The sequence below is a fragment of the Heloderma suspectum genome, chromosome 2 (assembly GCF_057233095.1).
Source record: "Heloderma suspectum isolate Gila_16-S chromosome 2, 16-S_ref, whole genome shotgun sequence".
Taxonomy (NCBI): domain Eukaryota; kingdom Metazoa; phylum Chordata; class Lepidosauria; order Squamata; family Helodermatidae; genus Heloderma; species Heloderma suspectum.
The window spans coordinates 405,535,693-405,555,264 of NC_139459.1; the positions used below are offsets into that span (position 1 = coordinate 405,535,693).

A 19,572-nucleotide genomic window follows, 5' to 3' on the forward strand; every position below is an offset into this window, starting at 1 on the left:
TGTGAGTGCCGGAGGAAGGAGGGAGTCAAGGGAACCATGACGGCTTGCCCGCAGTTTGGAAGGGCAGCAGTCTGGCTAGGTTGACTGAGAGAGGGAGGTCGCGCCCCTCCCCTGCTGCTCCCCTGCTAGCCTCTCACGCCTCGCTAACCAGTCCGAACATCCAAGCTCCACCCGGACGTTTCCCACTTAGCACTGCATCTCTGCCTGGCATCCCTCTGGTCACAGACCACAGCTTCTTCCTCCTCACTGCTCCTCACAGAAAGGGGTAAGGATGCAGCTTCATGCCCGGCCATCTGGGAGACAGTAACCTGAGAAGCACGCCTGCCCATACCTGAGCTGGCTGGTGAAAAGACGTCCCCCAGCTCTGGCTGCTCCTCTGCTGAATCTGAGCTGCTAACTCTCTCCCTGCGCTCAGAATCAATACTGGCACCCAGGTCTTTCAGTCCCTCCTCATAGGGCTTGGTTTCCAGTCCCCTGATCATCTTTCTTGCCTTCCTCTGAACCCTCTCCAGTTGTCTGCATATTCTTAAAGTGTGGTGCCCAGAATTGGACACAGTGCCCAAGATGAGGCCTAACCAGTGCTGAGCAGAGGGGAACTAGTACTTCCCGGGATTTGGAAGCTATGCTTCGATTAATGCAGCCCAAAAGAGCATTGGCCTTTTTTGCAGCCACATCACACTGTTGGCTCATATTCAACTTGTGATCGACAACAATTCCAAGATCTTTCTCGCTTGTAGTGTGGTTGAGCCACGTATCCCCCATCTCATAACTGTGCATTTGGTTTCTTTTTCCTAGGTGCAGAACTTGGCATTGATCCCTATTAAATTTCATTCTCTTGTTTTCTGCCCAGTGCTCCAGCCTATCAAGATCACTTTGAATTTTGTTTCTGTCTTCCAGGGTATTAGGTATCCCGCCCAATTTTGTGTCATCTGCAGATTTGATATGTGTTCCCTTAGGGATGTACAAAACACTTAGCTGGTTTTGTGTTGGGGCATCTGCGGTGGGGGGGAGGCGCTCCGTCCCTCCCCCCGGAATCCTCCCCAGCCGGCTGCACTCCGCAGCAGGTCCATGGAGCCGCCGGCCGGGGCTAGCCGCATCTGGAGTTCCGGCCGTGGCTGCGCTGCTGCGGTCACAAATGGCGGCCGTTGTAGTGACTGCCATTTGCGTCCTTCCAGGCTGCCGTAATAGGCTATGTAAGTATTTACGTAGCCTATCACGGCAAAGAGCAGGGGTGCAATGTATGGAGGAGAATTCCGCCATGGATTTCAGTGAGGCCGAATGCACTGGCAGATGCGGAGGTGGAGGCGGAGGCGGCGGCTGGTCTCTCAGCCAGCTGCTGAGTCTGCAAATGGCGGCTGGCGTAGCAGCCGCCGTTTGCGTCCCAGCTAGGGATGTCAGCAAATTCCGCCACGAATCTCGGGGAGGCCGAATGCCAGTGCATTCAGCCCCCCAAAATCAGTGGCGGAACGGTCTGCCCCCCCGCCCCCCCTGGGATGGGACTTACCTTGGGCGGATCTTCTTGGCGGTGGCAGCTGGTGGTTCGGCGGCGGTTTGGCGGCGGTGGTGGCCGCTCTTCTGACTGGCTGCCGCCACCGCCATTTCCAGTAAAAAAACAAAACAAAACACCATGATAGGCTATGTAAATGTTTACATAGCCTATCACGGCTGATTTTAAAGAAAAAAACACACGCGTGTACGCAAATGGCTGTCAGGGTGGACACTGAGCCCATGGAGTCCCAGAGTAGTTCTGATTCTGAGGAAGAGCAGTCGCTCCTGGGAGAGGAGCGCGCTCCTCTTTCCCAGGGCCCACAGCTGACGGAGATTCCTCCCACCAGCATTCCTAGCTTAGAAAGCAGTCCAGGGAGTGACCAGGCACAGATAGCAGACTGGGTGGATGCGCGACGCCGACGCAGAGAGCGGCGCCAGATGGAGGGTGCGGAAAGGAGGCGTAGTGCCCGGTTGGCACGCAAACAACAGCTGCACCCAGAGGATCCAAGGGAAAAGGGGAGGGACTCTCCCTAGTCCTTAAGTTCAGGGATCTTCCAGTAATTCCCTTTCAAACGGGGACCAACTGTTCCAACTTAGGGCATAGGTACTCTGCTGCTCAGATCTAGTTGCAAACGGTATAGTTGTTAAGTTGTAAAAGAAGAATAAAGCTTTGAAGGAATCCCTTTGTCTGTGTCTGGACTTGGCTACTGGATTAGACTGAGAGAGTCCTCCAAGGAGCCTTTGACAATGGCGGCGCCCATGGGCGCCGCCATTTGCGTTCCTTATTTTGGCACGTCTTAGTCTACATAAACATTTACGTAGACTAAGACGGCAAAAATAAGGGGAATGCAAATAGCGTAGACGCTACGCTATTTGCCTTCCCCTTATTTTCGCCGTCTTAGTCGACGTAAATGTTTACGTAGACTAAGCCGTGCCAAAATAAGGAATGCAAATGGCGGCGCCCATGGGCGCCGCCATTTGCATACGCACTATTTTTTTCTTTTAAATCAGCCGTGATAGGCTACGTAAACATTTATGTAGCCTATCACGGCTGACTGCAGGGACGCAAACGGCGGCGGCTACGGCTGCCGCCATTTGCGGAGCCGGCTGGCCAGGATTCGGGGGGGAGGGACAGAGCGCCTCCCCCCCGGCCAGAATTTCGGGGGGAGGGACGTTGCGCCTCCCCCCCACCACGAATGTCACCCTTCGAAAAGGTGAGTTTCGTACATCCCTAATCCCAGCTCTTTGCCGTGATAGGCCACGTAAATACTTATGTAGCCTATCACCGCAGCCTGGAAGGACGCAAATGGTGGCCGCTACGATGGCCGCCATTTACAGATGCAGCAGCCGGCTGAGAGACCAGCCGCCGCCGCTGCTGCCGGAGCCGCCGCCGGAGCCGCCGCCGCCTCCGCATCTGCCAGTGCATTCAGCCTCACTGAAATCCGTGGCAGAATTCTCCTCCATCCCCATGTTCCCTGCACCTCCTCCTCCAAGTCATTAATAACAGTGTTGAAGAGCACTGGGCCCAGGACTGAGCCCTGCGGTACCCCACTCGTTACCTCTCCCCAGCTTGAGAAGGTCCCATTGAGAAGCACTCTCTGAGTCCGATCCTGTAGCCAACTGTGGATCCACCGGATCGTTGTTTCATCTAGCCCACTTTGAGCTAGTTTGCTCATCGGGAGATCATGGGGCACTTTGTAGAATGTGAATGTGCCCTCTCATGAGCACTTTGTCAAGCACATCTGCCCCTCCATAATCCACATCAGAAGATGGAGCCCCAGAGGGGGATTTTCATAAATATGTTTTCTCCAGCTGTGCGTGAAGCTGCACAGAGACTCCAGGAAGTTTCTCCTTATAATTATTCACAATAATAATAATTATTATTCTCATGAAAGCTCCAGGCTCTTCACCCGCCCATCCCCCAATTTTGCTTTTGGCATAAACCTCATATGCAAGAGCAACATGAGGTGACATCAGGCATCCAGGCACACAGGACTGGTGCATAAATGCCTCCTGTGCCACAAAGTGCCTGGGAGGAGGTTGAGGGGAGGGGAGGCAGACTGTGGGGGTGTGGGGTTTTCGATTAGGCTCCACCTCAATTAGGAAATCCACAGAAGCGCTGGTCCTGCAAGGGGGCCTTGGCGTCTCCCATTTCTTCTTCTAATCAGTGGGGAGGAGCAGACGCTACGGCGGAGGCTGTGCCGGGCATTCCCCGGATGATTTTGCTGCTGCTGCTGCCCCAGGCAGCCTGTGGGACACTCCAGGCCAAATTCCCCTTGACGTTGGAAAGGGGGAGAAGGAGCCCAGTGAGTTATTACAGGCCAGGAGAACTCCTCATTGGCGGGGTCGTCTCTGCAGAAAAACAGCTTTTTTCATTTGCAAGCAATTTCAAGGAGCCGCCTTCTAGCAGCCATCTTTCCGGGTAAGTCATCACGTAGTCATGGTGGCAGAGTGACTTTCTCTTCCTCCTCTCTCTTGTGATTTCATTAGGTCCAATTATGCTTTATTTGCCAGGGATTTTCCCCATCATCTCCTGCCTTCCTTAGGCAAATAGCTTTTCCACTGTTGCTTTTGGGGGAAGACTTTGTGGGTGCATTGAAAGTAAAGCCCCATCCGGTGCCCAGCCTGCCCTGTCATGTGCTGCAGCTGGCCAGGTTGTTTTGGAAAATGTAGTGACCTATTAGAGGACAATCGGGTCATTCTGTCGCAGCTTTCATGTGCAGATCAAAGACCCACTTTTCTCGTCAGCCCTGGCAGCAGATGCCACTTCTCCCCCCCCCCACCTTGCTGCCAAGTATGATGGTCGGTGTTACTGGATGTGTTTGAGCTGCAGCTATTCTGTAGTGAAGCAGGAGGGAGCCGACAAAGAGGGACCACAAATGGCCAGAAGGGGAAGGACTCCTTCACACAGCACAGAGTTAAACCACGGAATTTGCAACCACAAGATGTAGTGATGGCCACCAATTTGGATGGCTTTAAGAGAGGGTGAGACCAATTCCTGGAGGAGAAGGCTGTCCATGGCCTCCAGTAGCACATAGGACAATTGATTTGGACTAATACAAACAATTACATTAAGGTGTTCGATAAGAAATTGGAACTGGGATATGGGATTTTTTGTTTAGGCAGTACCATTTTTTTCTGTGGTAAAGGCATATAAACATTAATCACACACTGCAGCAGTATGTATGCAAGCCTCTATTTCCCATATTTAGAAAGGCTTTAATAATCTGCACTTTAAAGTACATTTATGGCTCATTTGGAAAAGCGTTTCCTTAGGGCACCATCCTATTTAGATAGGCGGCTGCCTCCAAACTAGGATGCAACCCCCTATCCAATGCAAGGCAGGAGAAGCACAGAGGGAATCATTCCCTCTGCAGTCCTCCTGCCCTGCATTTTCTGCAAGACAGCCAATTTTGGCTGTCTAGCTGCGGGGGCAGGGGGTGAGTGAGGGAGGGATTGTTTAGCTTGGAACAAGGGAGAGTGAGGGGAGGCAGGACAGAGGTCTACAAAATTATGCCTGGTGTGGAGAATGTGGATAGGGAGACGTAGTCTCCCTCTCTCAAAATACTAGAACCCAATGGGGTCATCCCATGAAGCTGATTGTTGGGAGATTCATGGCACACAAATGGAAGGATGTCTTCACACAGCACGTAGTTTAACTGTGGAACTCGCTGCCACAGGATGTAGTGATGGGCACCCATTTGGATGGCTTTAAAGGGGGTTGGGCAAATTCCTGGAGGAAAAGGCCATCAATGGCTGCTAGTCCTGGTGGCTGTGTGCTCCCTCCAGGACCAGAGGCAGTGAGCCGATGTGCACCAGTTGCCCTAAAACCCGGGCAGGAAGATGCTGTTGCACTTAGGAATGTATGAAACTCACTTACCTTTCGCGGAATCTTTCACTGTGGGGGGGGAGGCGCGCTGTCCCTCCCCCCAGAATCCTCGATGGCCAGCTCCACTCCGCGGCCAGGCTGCGGAGCAGCTGGCCAGGGCCGTCCGCAGCTGGATTTCCAGCTGCGGACGGGCTGCTGCAGATGGAAATGGCGGCTACGTAAAAGAATTTACGTAGCCTATCATGGCTAGCCCCCCCCCAAAAAAACCCCAGTGTATGCAAATGGTGGTGGCTACGGCGGCCGTCATTTGCGTTCCCTATTTTTCGCCATTCTAGCCTATGTAAATATTTACGTAGGCAATTACGGAGAAAAAAAGGGAACCGCAAATAGCGTAGTGGATGCTATTTGCATTTCTTTTTTTTTTTGCCGTAAAAGCCTACGTAAATATTTACATAGGCTAGAACGGCGAAAAATAGGGAACGCAAATGGCAGCCACCGTAGCCACCACCATTTGTGTACGCTGGGTTTTTTTTGGGGGGGTTAGGTGTGATAGGCTATGTAAATTCATATGTAGCCTATCACAGCTACAAAGACGGCAATGGCGGCCACAGCAGCCCGGCTGCGGCCAGCCAGGAGACCAGCCACCGCTGCTGCCACTGGAACCGCCGCCGCCGCATCCTCCCCAGGTAAGTGCCATCCCGGGGGATTCAACGGGGGGGCGGGGGGGCAGGAGGCCGTTCTGCCATAGATTCCGGGGGGGCGGATTCGAAAGACTCCATCCTCACTGGAATTCGTGGCGGAATTCTCTGCCATCCCTAGTTGCACTCAAGTCCTGCTTGTGGCCTTCCCATGGGCAGCTGGTTGGCTGCTGTGTGAACAGAATGATGGACTAGATGGACCCTTGGTCTGATCCAGCAGGGCTCTTCTTATGTTCTTATGTTCTTCTGAGTTTACAGAGGGTCACGTTTTTACTTTGTTTACCCCACGTTATTTTAGCCATAGCCAGCTCTGAGGTCAGCGAAAAGTCGCAGCATTTCATATGCTTTTGAAAGGAAAGCTTGTAGCTTATGAGAGACGGAGAGACCAGTATCTGCATTTATTTCTGATTAATATTTGCAGGGCAGTGTATTAGGTAGGCTGGTACAGGAGTTTTGCGAGAGGCGCAGACTAGAATGCAAAGTCTTACGGGGGGAATATTCATCACAAAGGGGCTGGTGGCAGCTGCCCAAGCCTCTGCGGGCCGGATGGGGACCTCTCTTGGCCATGTGGGCTAATAAGAACACAAACAAAGCTGTGCTGGATCAGACCAAGGGTCCATCTAGCTCCGCATTCTGTTCCCAGAGTGGCCAGCCAGGTGCCATGGCAAACCCAGAGCTGGACACGAGAGCCATAGCACCCTCCCACTCGCCTTCCCCAGCGGCCAGTACAGAAAGTCTTGCTGACGTCGGAGTGATGTTGGAGTGAATATACAGCCAGCAGACCAGTCGCCTTTTGTGATGCTGCTGATAGGGGTGTACGAAGCCCCACTTACCTGGCTCCGCCGGGTTCCGCTGGGGGGGGGAGGTGCTCCGTCCCTCACCCCGGAATCCTGGCCGGCCGGCTCCACTCCGCGGCCAAGCCGCAGAGCCGCTGGCCGGCTCCAGCCGCCCACAGCTGGACATCCAGGCTGCTGGGCAGCCCTGCAGGGACGCAAATGGCGGCTGTCGTAGCCGCTGTCATTTGCGTCCCTTTCTTTCGCCATGATCAGGGATGGACGAAAGTCCCTTACCTGGTCCTACAGCTTGCTTCGCAGTGGGGGGGGAGGCGCTTCAGTTCTCCCCCCGAAGTTCATGGCGGGAGGGAGGCGCCCCGCCTCGCCTGGCCGAAATTCAGGCCGGGGAGAAGCGCCCCATCACTCGCCACCGAAATTCAGGCCGGGGAGAAGCGCCCCGTCTACCCGGCCGCGAAATACAAAAGTAAATGTAAAAACACACACACACACACACGTGATTTACTAAAAAACACACACTAGATTTCCAAAGTCAGCCATGATAGGCTACGTAAATCGTTACGTAGCCTATCATGGGTGACTTTGAAAAAAAAAAAGCACGTACGCAAATGGTGGCACCCATGGGTGCCACCATTTGCGTTCCTTATTTGGGCCCGGGTAGTCTACGTAAAGATTTACATAGACTATGGTGAAAATAAGGATAACGCAAATAGCGTTGCCCTTATTTTCGCCATCGTTACGTAGCCTATCACGTGTGTGTGTTGTTGTTTTTTTACATTTACTTTGAAATGGCAGCGGTGGCAGCTGGTCAGAAGACCGGCCGCCGCCCCCGCCCCCACCGAAACGCTGCCGAAACGCTGCCAGGACCTGCCGCCGAGAGGGACATTCGAAGGAGGTAAGTCCCATCCCGGGGGGGGGGGGGTGTGGCGGAGAATTTCACCGCCAATTTCAGGGGGCAAAATATGTTGGCATTCGGCTTCCCCGAGATTCGTGGAGAAATTCTCCGGCATCCCTAGCCATGATAGGCTACGTAAAAATTTTCGTAGCCTATTACGGCAGGGGAAAACCCCAGCGTACGCAAATGGCGTTAGCCACCGCTATTCACGTACGCTGGTGTTCCCCCCCCTGCCGTGATAGGCTACGTAAATACTCACGTAGCCTATCATGGCGAAAGAAAGGGACGCAAATGGCATTCCTGCATTAGCCGTGATAGGCTACGTAAGTATTTAAGTAGCCTATCACGGCTGAAGAGGAAGACGCGAATGGTGACCGCAGGACGGCCACCATTCGCACAGCAGCACAGATGGGAGCTCCGTTTCGTGCACCTTTCGTGCACAGGTAAGTGCTCCGTTTCGTGCACCTTTCATGGGGTGGGGGCGGCGGGCACTTCGTCCCGGATGCCTTTCATGGGTTGGGGGGCTGGGGGCTTTGTTCTGCGATGGTTTTCAGGGGCCGAATGCACTGGCATTCGGCCTCACCGAGATCCGTCATGGAATTCTCTGACATCCCTAGCTGCTGAGCTGTTTCTCAGCATCTATTTCCCCTTAGCTGTGAGCATCTGTTCGCCGAGGCAGTGTCCTCCTTGCGTTTGTGGGGGGACGGATGGAGTCTTTAGCCCTTCGTGGCATTCCCTTTCCTAGAGCCAGGCGAGGTGATTCTCCTTCAAGCGGCCTCGACTGGGTGGTGAGTCGTGATCTGCGCCTTCCTTTGCCCCTGGTGGAAGAGCTCACTTTTACTCACGCCGCCCCTCCCTTGGCCAAGGGGAATAATGAGGAATTACAGCATCAATAAAGTGGATGTCGGGAACATAGCTGTCTCTCCAGATGTATTACACTCACTGCATGAGAGCCTTACATCACATGGTTGGTTGTGCTGAGTGACCACAGGCTGGGAAGTTTTGTATTTCACTTTTTTTTTTACCTGCGTTGCTTCCCTTCTTGTCTTCTATTTGATGTTTTTAATGAACTCTGTCCTTGATTTGGGAAGTGATATCAGTCCCAATTCAAGGGAGGGGATTGTGTTCCTTTTTCTCTCCCACACAGCCTAGCTTATAACAAGAGCCACAGTCATGGCTCCTATTTGATCAGGCATCAGTAAATTCATGTCAAATGGAAATCAGGGCTGGGTGGGTAATTCTAACCTGTGCAGGATTCTGCTGTGCAGGAGTGCACAGCAGAATCCCCCTCCACCGTGGAAGACGCAGGCACAACAGCAAAAACGGTGGAGGGAACATCTACTCCTGGGGAGGTGCTGCCACCTCGCCTCCTCCAGAGTCAGTCCGTAATGCGGGTGAGCGCCATCAGCTCACCATACCCGGGAATGTGGTGTCAGTGGCCTGAAATGCGTTTACCGCGGAGGACGTTGGGGCCCCCTGGATGCAGCGCTGGCAGAGGGTGTTACGGTGCTGGGAGGCGACGGCATCGGGAGAGGGCAGGCGCCTGAGACACCTGCGTGCGCTGTCCCCCTCCAGTCCACCTTCCCACCTCAGTGGCTCTGGTGTCTTGCCTGCAGCCCCCTCTAGCCTGACGGTGCTGCTGCTGAGCGCCAGGTCGGCTACTCAGGAAGGTCACATCCGTTCTGAGCTTACAGCTGAAGAACGTGCCGACCTGGATTTCTTGTGCAGCACTAAGCTCGACTAGAGGGGTGCGGTGGGGGGGTAGCCTCGGTCTGTAGGGATTCCGTCCCCCTGGTCAGATTGCCTATCCAACAGTCAGCCAGTTTTGAGTGTGTGTACCTGCTGTTGGGCACCCGAGACAGGATCGGGCTTCTGTCGGTGTGCTGCCCACCCCACTGCCCAGCAGTCTCCCTGCCTGAGCTGACTGAGGTGGTCAGGAGCGTGACGCTGAGGACCCCGAACTGGATGGTCTTGGGGGACTTTAATATTCATGCCGAGGCTACTTTGTCAGGAGCGGCTCAGGCTTTCATGGCCACCATGTCAACCACGGGCCTGTCTCAAATACTGTCTGGCCCAATGCATGTGGGAGGACACACTTTGGAGCTGGTTTTCTGTGCTGGATTGGGAGAAAATGATCTGCAGTTGGGGGAGCCAGTAGTGACTCCTTTGACGTCAACAGATCATTATCTGATCAGTTTTGACCTTCAGGCCACCTGTAACCTCCGCAGGGGTGGGGGGCCAAATGTGATGGTCTGCCCCTGGAGACTGCTGAATCCGGATGGATTTTTGAGGTCACTTGGGGATTTTCCTGCAGGCTTAGCTGGCCATCCTACCGAGGTCCTAGTCACCGCTTCAAACGAGGGGATGACCCGGGCTATCGATATGATCGCTCCCAAATGTCCTCGACCTAGTCGTAGAACTGTGTCAGCTCCTTGGTATTCTGGGGATCTGAGGGCAATGAAATGACTGTGTTGACGATTAGAGCGCAAATGGAGGAAGACTCGGAATAAATATGATTGAACACAAGTAAGAATCCATTTGAGATCTCATTCTTTGGCGGTGATGCCCACTGTGAACAATTTGCCCTGACTTGGATGACATCGTTTTGACAGAGTCTGATATGGACGGGGCTGGTGCACCATCTAGTCATGTTATGGATACATTTCGGCTTGTGCAACCTGAGGACATGGACAGACTGCTTGGAGGACTGAGGCCTACTACTTGCCCTCTCGATCCTGGCCCATCCTGGCTTGTGAAATCTGCCAGCGCTGGGCTGGATATCTGGACCTCAGAGGTAGTAAATGCCTCCGTGAGGGATGGTGAGGTCCCTGCAGCTTTGAAAGAAGCTGTGGTGAGGCCCTTGCTGATGAAACCAGATTTAGGTCCCAGGGTTCCAGATAGTTACGGCCCTGTGTCAAACTGGCCATTCTTGGGCAAGGTGCTGGAGCATGTGGGGGCCTCACAACTCCAAGCCGTTTTGGCTGAAACTGATTATTTAGATTCATTCCAATCAGGTTTCAGGCCTGGTTAGGGGACAGAAACAGCCTTGGTCAGCCTGGTTGATACCTTATGCCAGGGAATGGATGGGGGGGAGTGCAACTCTGTTGGTTCTTCTGGACCTCTCGGTGGCTTTTGATACCATCGACCGTGGCATCCTTCTGGATCGTTTATCTGGATTGGGCTTGGGAGGCACAGTTTTAAAGTGGTTCTGGTCCTTTCTGGAGGAGCGGTCTCAGGAGGTGGTGCTGGGGGACTTCGGTTCCACCCCATGGCCATTAGCCGGTGGGGTACCGCAAGGTTCTATCTTGTTTCCCATTCTTTTTAACATCTACATGAAATTGCTGGGGGAAGTCATCAGTAGGGATGTACGAAAGTCGCTTACCTTTTCACGGAATTGATTTGCAGTGAGGGGGAGGTGCTCTGTCCCTCCGCCCAGAATCCTTGACGGGGGGGAGGTGATCCAGTCCTCCCCCCCGGAAACCTGCCCGGCCGGCTCCGCTCCACGGCAGCTCCGCAGAACAGCCAGCCAGGGCCATCCGCACCCAGAGTTCCAGCCGCAGACAGGCTGCTGCGGACGCAAATGGCGGAACTCCATTTACGTAGCCTATCATGGCAGGCCAAAACAAAAAACAAAAAAACCCAATGTATGAAAATGGCAGTGGCCACGGCGGCCGCCATTTGCGTTCCCTATTTTTCGCCGTTTTATGTTATGTATATATTTAAGTAGGCTATTACAGAGAAAAAAAAGGGGAACACAAATGGCGTAGTGGGAGCCATTTGCGTTCCTTGTTTTTTCGCCATAACAGCTTACGTAAATATTTACATAGGCTAAAACTGCGGAAAAAAGGGAACACAAATGGTGGCCACCGTAGCCGCCACCATTTGCGTCCATGGGTGTGTGGGTTTTTTTTTGCTTGCCATGATAGGCTATGTAAATACTTACGTAGCCTATCATGGCAAAGGGCAGATAGAAATGGCGGCCGTGGCAGCCGGTCAAAAGACCAGCCGCCGCTGCTGGAGCCGCCGTCGGAGCTGCCGCTGCAGGAACATTTGCACCAGGTAAGCTTCATCCCGGGGGGGAATCCGTGGGGGGGCGGGGGGTGGGAGGCCGTTCCGCCACGGGTTTCGGGGGGTGGAATGCCAGTGCATTCAGCCTCACTGAAATCCATGGTGGAATTCTCCGCCATCCCTAGTCATCAGGAGGTTTGGGCTGAAATGTCATCAGTATGCGGATGATACTTAGCTCTACCTCTCGTTTCCATCTGTACATCCCAGGGAGGCTGTGGAACTCCTGACCCAGTGTCTGGAGGTTGTTTTGGAATGGATGAGGGTGAACAAGCTGGAACTTAATCCAGACAAAAGAAACGGAGGTACCGCGGGTTGGGAAACCCAGGTTGCCCTCCCCCTGAAAGACCGAGTGTGCAGTCTGGGAGCCCTCCTGGACTCTGAGCTAACAGGGGGATCCCAGGTGGCTGCGGTGCCCAGCTGTGCTTTTTACCAGCTTAGGCTGGTACACCAACGGCGGACCTATCTGGGGAGGACGGTCCTTGCCTCAGTTATCCACAGGCTGGACTACAGTAATGAGCTACATGTGGGGCTGCCTGTGAAGATGGTTCAGAATCTCCAGCTTCTGCTGAATGCGGCTGCCTGGGTATTGGTGGGGGCAAGCTGATACGATCACATAACGCCTATCCTGTGCCAGCTGCACTGGTTACCGGTGCATTTCTGAGCCCAATTCAGAGTGCTGGTTTTGACCTTTAAAGCCTTACACGGTTTGGGGCCAAGTTACTTGAAGGACCGCCTACACCCATATCAGCCTGCCCACACTTCAAGATCAGAAAGAGAGGCTCTTCTCACTTGCCCAGCCGTGAGAGCAGTCAGGCGGGTGACCACACGTGAGAGGGCCTTCTCTGCAGTGGCCCCACACCTTCGGAACAAGCTGCCATCGGAGGTCCGCCATGCGCTGTCACTGCAGGCTTTTAAGAAGGCCTTGAAGCAGTTCCCTCGACTGCTTTTATCACAACAATAAATCAAACAGTCTCCCCACTGAGTGTTATGAGTTAAAAAAGAAATGTAAAAGCGTTATTGCTAAAAAGAAAAGGGCGGCACAAAAGGAAAAAGGGGAACTATTGATAAATGCTTCACTAACAAATAAAAATAAACTCTTTTGGACCCCATTTACAGGAGCTCTCCAAAGTAGGACAGGCTCAGCTGACTGCTTAATTCCAGTCCAGGTATGAGAAGCCTATTTTTCTAGCATTTTCTATGATCCCTCACTTTCCCCATTTGATCGTACAAATCATTCATCTTTAGATTCCCCCGAGAGGCCTCCAGGGAGCACAAATGAAATCAAAATAGTTCTCGGACAACTTAAAGTGGGGCAATCCCCAGGCCCAGATTCCATAGCACCGGAACCACTGAAAGGACACCTAGAGTGGTGGGCCTCTCCTTTGGCAACGCTTTTAAGTCTTCGTAATCAGACTGGGAGGTTCCCCAAAGCATGCACTCAGGCAACCATAGATCCTATCTTTTAAAAGGGAGACCCGAAGGTTCTGGGGAATTATAGGCCAATAAACCTTTTGTCCGTTATCGGAAAAGGGCTATATACAAGGCATCTGTCTGAAAAACTGCTAACCTGGATGGAGGATCAAGACATCCTGCGACATGAACAAATTGGATTTTGTTCTCATACATCCACATTGGATGTATATATTGTGCTAGCTCATTTTGCAGAGAAATATCTTAAAGCAAGCAGGGGGAAATTATTTACAGCCTTTTTTGAGCTGAAAGGGGCTTTTGACTCTGTGTCTGTTTCCACGAGCGATGTACTCCGAACTGGCTGCATATGGAGGTTGCTAGGGATGCATGACGTTGTGGCCATCCAGCAGCCATGCTGGAGCTTATTGCAAACCCGGATTTCCTGAGACTGCTTATAGTCCAATGCTTTTCCTTAATTTGGCTCGTCTGCGCATCCGTTGTGGTGTACACCAACCGCCTGCATGTACTCCAGTGTGTTAGCCCTGCCCAGAGGTGTGCCTTTCACCGTGACCCTGGACAAGGGGAGTTTCCCCAGGGTTTTCCCTGCCTGTGTTTCCCTGATGTATCTGCCGTGTCCTGGCAGGCAACCAGAATTCTTCTTCTTCTTCTTTTAAGAAAGGGATTAAACTGAAACAGCGCTTTAGCATGGCATCGCGAACCTGAAGTAAGCACTCCACAGTCACCAGCAGCCGCCACCTGCGGACTGTGAACTGTACATTTGAAGTTGTTACTCCGTCGGGGCTAAGGCTTACACTACTAAAAGCTCCGTGGGGTGGCGTGCACATCTCAGTCCCCAGCCAGATCACAGTTCCAGAGGTAGCTACCGCAGAATCCTCAGCTGCGCATTCAGAAAGCATCACTATCACGCAATAGTGAAAAAGCCCCAGTTCCTAGTGCACTTCTACCCCCACCCCCACTATCTCTTTCTAAGAAACTATTGGGCATTTATCCAGGAATACACACACCCCCTATGTCGCTATCTCGCTTTCACTGTATAACTCTGTCTCGAAATAACACTATCATGTGTTTGTGCTATTGCACAATAGCGCTTTTATTCAGGGGTTCCTGCTAATGCAGAAGCCTGTTTTTTAGAGGGAAAGTGGGGGGGGGGAAATGGTGGAATCAGGTATAGGTCAGGGAAGTCTACTCAGAAGTAACTCCCATGGCAGTCAATGAGGCTTGTTCCCAAATTTGCTGAGATTGCCATTAAGCCAAAAACACTAAGTAGACCCAGGGTACATCACGTACTCATTGGGTGAAAGGTGGAGTAATGGCTGTGAAATGCTGTTTCCAAAGCTGCGTGTCTCTGCTGTTTGGTTCACAGCTTTTGGGGAGTAATTAATGCCAGCTTCAATCCTTTGCTTCATCACCTAACCAGGGGGTAGGAGAAAGGGGAGTAGAGCCTGGAGGAGGAGCCTCCCTTATTGGTTGAGCAGTCCCTGCCAGTCTGATGACGTTCACTTCCCATCCCCCCACCCCCCACCTTCGAGTATGTTTCTGTCAGTGACTTATATTGACGTGGTGCACTCCTTTGTCGAGTCCTGTGCAGAGCCATGCTGATTCCATGAAAAATCCGGGATTCCTCCATTTGCTTCACCCTTCTGTTGTCATGGAAATACAGCCCCTATCTCAAGAAAATTATTCTGGGATAAGCTAGAAAAAAAATGTATGGATTAAAGACGGTGGTTTTTTATGCATAACTTGTATATGCAAACATGTCTTCAAGTCCGTTGTGGTCAACAAGGCCAATTGACAAATGGAATCATGACAAACAAGGGTGTAAAACAGGCTTGTCTTTTGGCCCCCATTTTATTCAATTTATTTCTGAATGACTTAGCTCCATCATTGCTGCTGGTAGAAGGACACCCCCCTCCCCCTGCTTGGTTTAAGGCAGGTCTCGTTGTTATACGCAGATGATGCTGTGATATGATCTCTAACCCAGGTGGGCTTGAAATGACCATTACAGGCCTTCTCAGAGTACTGTGATAAAACCTCATTGATTATACATTTTGCAAAATCTAAAATGATGGTTTTCTCTAAGTCATGGAAAAAGTTGTACTGGACGTTACAGGGAAATACTTTGGAACTGGTCAAAGAATTTAAGTACCTGGGGCTTTATTTCCAATATAATCTTAGGTGGAACTTAGAACGCAAAAATCCACTCAGTTCTGCAAATTGCAGTGCATCTGCTGTTGTCCATTTCTACTACACCCGAGGTGGTCAGAGTATTCCCCCAGCCCTCAGAGGAGTCAGAGCTAAATCACTGAATCAGTTTTCATGCAGATTCCCTGTATGAATCGAGCCGACATATTCTGCTCTGGAAAAAGCCCAAGCATTTTCCTTGCATCGTATCCTTGCAACGTCTGACCCAGAGACTATATGATATTGAAAGACAGGATCTGTACTCTCTGGCTAACAGAACTTGTTCTCCAGTGGCCCATGGGATTCTGCCCAGTTATGGCATCTCACCTGCTTACTTGACATACCTTAGGAGTAGACAAGCTGGTAGAGCATTTCTACGCACAAGGCCAAATGCCCTACCAACAGCAGTGCTCCAGGGCAGGTTTCTGACCGTTCCCCTTCGGAACAGATTGGGTCCATGCAAAGCAGGAGTCCCTGAAACTTTGATACGGGTACTTTTCTGTTGTAATTTGTACTCTGATTTGAGAATCCACGTAACTTATCCTCTTCTGACCAACATCCCAGGCCAGTGAGATGAAAGATGGGTAATTACCTGTCTCTCAGATAAGATCCCACTTGTCACAGAACAGGTGACTAATTTCTGTCTAAGCACCATGTGCCCAAGAAACAAGTTGCTGGACTTAGTCAAGCTGAAGAAACTGTAGCCTGTGTCTTGAAATTTATATATTTCTCTGTACTTTTTAACTTGAACGGGTCTAAATGACCATAATAAAGAGTATGGATGGACAACATGGAGCATCTTTGCTGATCCCAGGCACTCCATCCTCCAATCGGAATGTGGGAGTGAAAGACCCAGGAAAAGCGCAGGTGCAGGGAGCGTAAGTTGTAAGCAAGCACAATTTGTGACATTGCACAACGCCACGACTAATCATGGGGCACATCAGATAAGGCATTAGCCTTAGCCTCCCATTTCCTGGCTTTGTGGAGGTTGGACCAATGTGGGATAGCCTTAGCTGCTGGTCTTCAAACTGGCAGGTCTTTTCGTGTCTGAATCTGGGTTGTACACTATGAAAGGAGATAAGGAGGGAGGCAGACTTGATTGCTTGTTCATCTCCTTCCACCGGGCACAATAACCTCCCAACCTGTCACACTATTGATAGTGTCACCATTCGTGAAATTGTCTAATCTTTTTAAAAAGCCATCCAAGTTGGTGGCCATCACCACATCTGGAGGTAGCAAATTGCATAGTTTAACTCTGCGCTGTGTGACGACGTCCTTCCTTTTATCCGTCTCAGGTATGAATATGTTATTTCCATTGTATATTTTTCAGGGAACATGGCAGATACTACTGGAAGATCCTGTCCTCCCTGTTTGCTGTTCAGGATATCAACCAGAATCCCAGAATCTTACCCAACATCACCCTGGGCTACAACATCCATGAGAACTACTTTGATGAACGAATGACTTCAGATGCCTTATTCAGCCTGCTCTCTGTTGGGCACGCGAATATTCCCAACTACAAATGTGGAAGGCAGAATCACCCATCGGTTGTTCTTGAGGGATCTGACTCTGACATCTGCACCCTGATTTCACCCATGTTGGGTATCTACAAAATCCCACAGGTTGGGATAGAGAGGAATGGGCCAGCTGCAAGCGGAGTCTAATTCCACATTTGCAACTGTGTCTAATTTCAGACAACTGAAACTGTGGGCAGTGGATGTTCCCAGTGAGACTGGAGATATAGTTTTTCAGAGGGTTGCAAGTGATTTGAGAGAGGTTTCCCTTAAGGTGTAAAACACCTTCAAACTCTCTGGAAAACCTATGCCTTGCTGGGACCCTGAGATAACCTATGCAGTGCATTCTATGCAGGTTTACTGAGAAGTAAATCCTATTGCATTCAGTGGGACCTAGTACTTCCTAAGTATGTTTAGGATTGCAGCCACAGGCATCTTCTCATTTCATTTTACTTAAAGAGTAAAAAGGGGGTGGTGGACAAGGAGGCTTCCTGGGTCCATATGAAACAGCGCCAGCCTTTCCAAGAAAGTACTTCTTCACAGAGCACCTAGTTAAAGGTTGGAACTCACTACCAGAGGGTGTAATGATGGCCACCAATTGGGATGGCTTTAAAGTGGGATTGGACAAATATTTCAACTCTGATCTGAAACAAAACATAACCTTGATGTCCTCGTTTCCTTGCCAGGTCAGTTACACATTTATTTCTCACCTTCTGCATGATAAAGCGCAGTTCCCTTTTTTCTACCCGATGGTTCCCAAAGACCAAACCCAGTACCAGGGGATTGCCAAAGTGCTCCTGCATTTCAGGTGGACCTTGGTTGGTCTCATCGCTTCGGACACGGACAATGGAGAGAGGTTCATGAGGACTTTGACGCTTGAGCTCACCAGGAACCGTCTTTGTGTTGTTTTCACGCAAAGATTCTCCAGAATGATGAGTGCAAACCAAATGAAGTTCTATCCGGCTTCATTTCGCAAATCAGGAGAAGTCAATGTTTTTGTTTACTGTGCAGATACCAGCTCTTTCTTAAATGCAATGTACGTTATAGAAGACTACGGTGACTACTTTAGAAAGCACAGGGCAGGAACCGTCTGGATCATAACAGCTGTGTGGGACTTCACCTTGGAACTGATGACTCATATACCTTCCCCGCGCATCCATGGCATATTTTCCTTCCTTATCGAGAAAAATAAAAGGAAACCATATGAACACTTTTGGCGCTTTTCTTTAATTATCAGGCAGTTTGTTGGGAAAGCATTTGAGTGTTCATACTCAAAGCATGCGTTGTCTGTGAAAGGCTGGACAAGATGCACGGAGAAGGAGAGACTGGGGGCCCTGCGCCCAGGGGACATGGAGATGATCCTGTCTCTTGACAGCTACATCATTTACAACACCATCCAGGCTGTGGCCCGTGCCTTGGATGCCGCTTCTTCATCCAGATCCAGGAGGAGGGTGGCAGAGGGTGGAGGCAGGCTGGATGTTCAGAGGCTGCAGCCATGGCAGGTAATACCTTTCTCATCTTGGATGTCCCTGCTGAACATGGTGATGAATTGTGCACTTCCAGAATGGTTGTCTTGGAATTAGGGATGTACGAAAGTTCCGCCACGGATCTCGGGGAGGCCGAATGCCAGCGCATTCAGCCCCCCAAAATCGGTGGCGGAACGGCCCGCCCCCCCGGGACGAGACTTACTTTGGGCATATCTTCCTGGTGGCAGCGGCTCTGGCGGCGGCTCTGGCGGCGGTTTGGCAGCGGCGGCGGCGGTTCGGCGGTGGCGGCGGCGGTTTGGCGGCGGCCGGTCTTCCGACCGGCTGCCACCACCGCCATTTCCAGTTAAAACAAAAACAAAAACGTGATAGGCTACATAAATATTTACGTAGCCTATCACGGCTGACTTTAAAAAAACAACAACAACAACGCGCGTACGCAAATGGCGGCGGCCATGGCCGCCGCCATTTGCGTTCCTTATTTTGGCACGTCTTAGTCTACGTAAACATTTACATAGGCTAAGATGGCAAAAATAAGGAACGCATATGGCAGCGGCCATGGCCGCCACCATTTGCGTATGCGCGCTTTTTTTTTAAGTCAGCCATGATAGGCTACGTAAACATTTACGTAGCCTATCACGGCTGACTGCAGGGAAGCAAGTGGCGGCGCCTATGGCTGCCGCCATTTGCGTTCCTGCTAGCCAGCGGCTGGATGTCCGGCTGCTGGCGGAGCCGGCCAGCGGCTCCGCAGAATCGCTGCGGAGCACAGCCGGCCAGCCAGGATTCCGAGGGGGGAGGAACGGAGCGCCTCCCCCCCATCCAGGATTCCGGGGGGAGGGACGGAGCACCTCCCCCCCACCCTCAGCATAACCTGCGAAAGGTAAGTGATTTTCGTACATCAGTACTCGGAATTAGACTCTAATGACCAGTGTAGTAGTGTATGAAATGGTGTGTATTTGTGGAGCAAACCCAACTGAGAAACCCCCTGTGCTGCTCCCTGTTTGGGCCCCCTAGACCAGCCTCTGAGGATGCAATTCGTCTGGTCTGAGCCCAGCACTGGCTCCGCCCCCCTGTGCCTGCGCGGGCCCTTCCCTCTCCTCCCCCACGGGAGTCGGCCATCTTGCTGACTCTGGCTGATCCTTGCTGCCTCCAGCTGGGCTGCTACTTTGACACCTCCCCAGCTAAACTATAGC

The 19,572-nt window shown here is 51.6% G+C and overlaps 1 protein-coding gene and 1 long non-coding RNA gene across 2 annotated transcripts in view; both read left to right on the plus strand.

Annotated features, from left to right (window-relative positions):
• The window catches only part of LOC146356740 (uncharacterized), a 563,405-nt gene that overhangs the window by 116,226 nt on the left and 427,607 nt on the right, over positions 1 to 19,572 (plus strand). The window lies entirely within an intron of this gene.
• Positions 3,453 to 18,397, plus strand: LOC146356742 (vomeronasal type-2 receptor 26-like). The gene is made up of 2 exons (XM_084832662.1): positions 3,453 to 3,910; positions 16,712 to 18,397. The coding sequence occupies exons 1-2, from the start codon at positions 3,705 to 3,707 to the stop codon at positions 17,043 to 17,045; spliced, it is 540 nt and encodes a 179-aa protein (XP_084688788.1). The 5' UTR covers positions 3,453 to 3,704; the 3' UTR covers positions 17,046 to 18,397.

Coding starts and splice junctions, on each gene's coding strand:
- LOC146356742 (XM_084832662.1), top strand. CDS start 3,705: ATGATTTTGCTGCTGCTGCTGCCCCAGGCAGCCTGTGGGACACTCCAG. Junction 3,911..16,711: donor TCTAGCAGCCATCTTTCCGG/GTAAGTCATCAC, acceptor TATATTTTTCAG/GGAACATGGCAGATACTACT.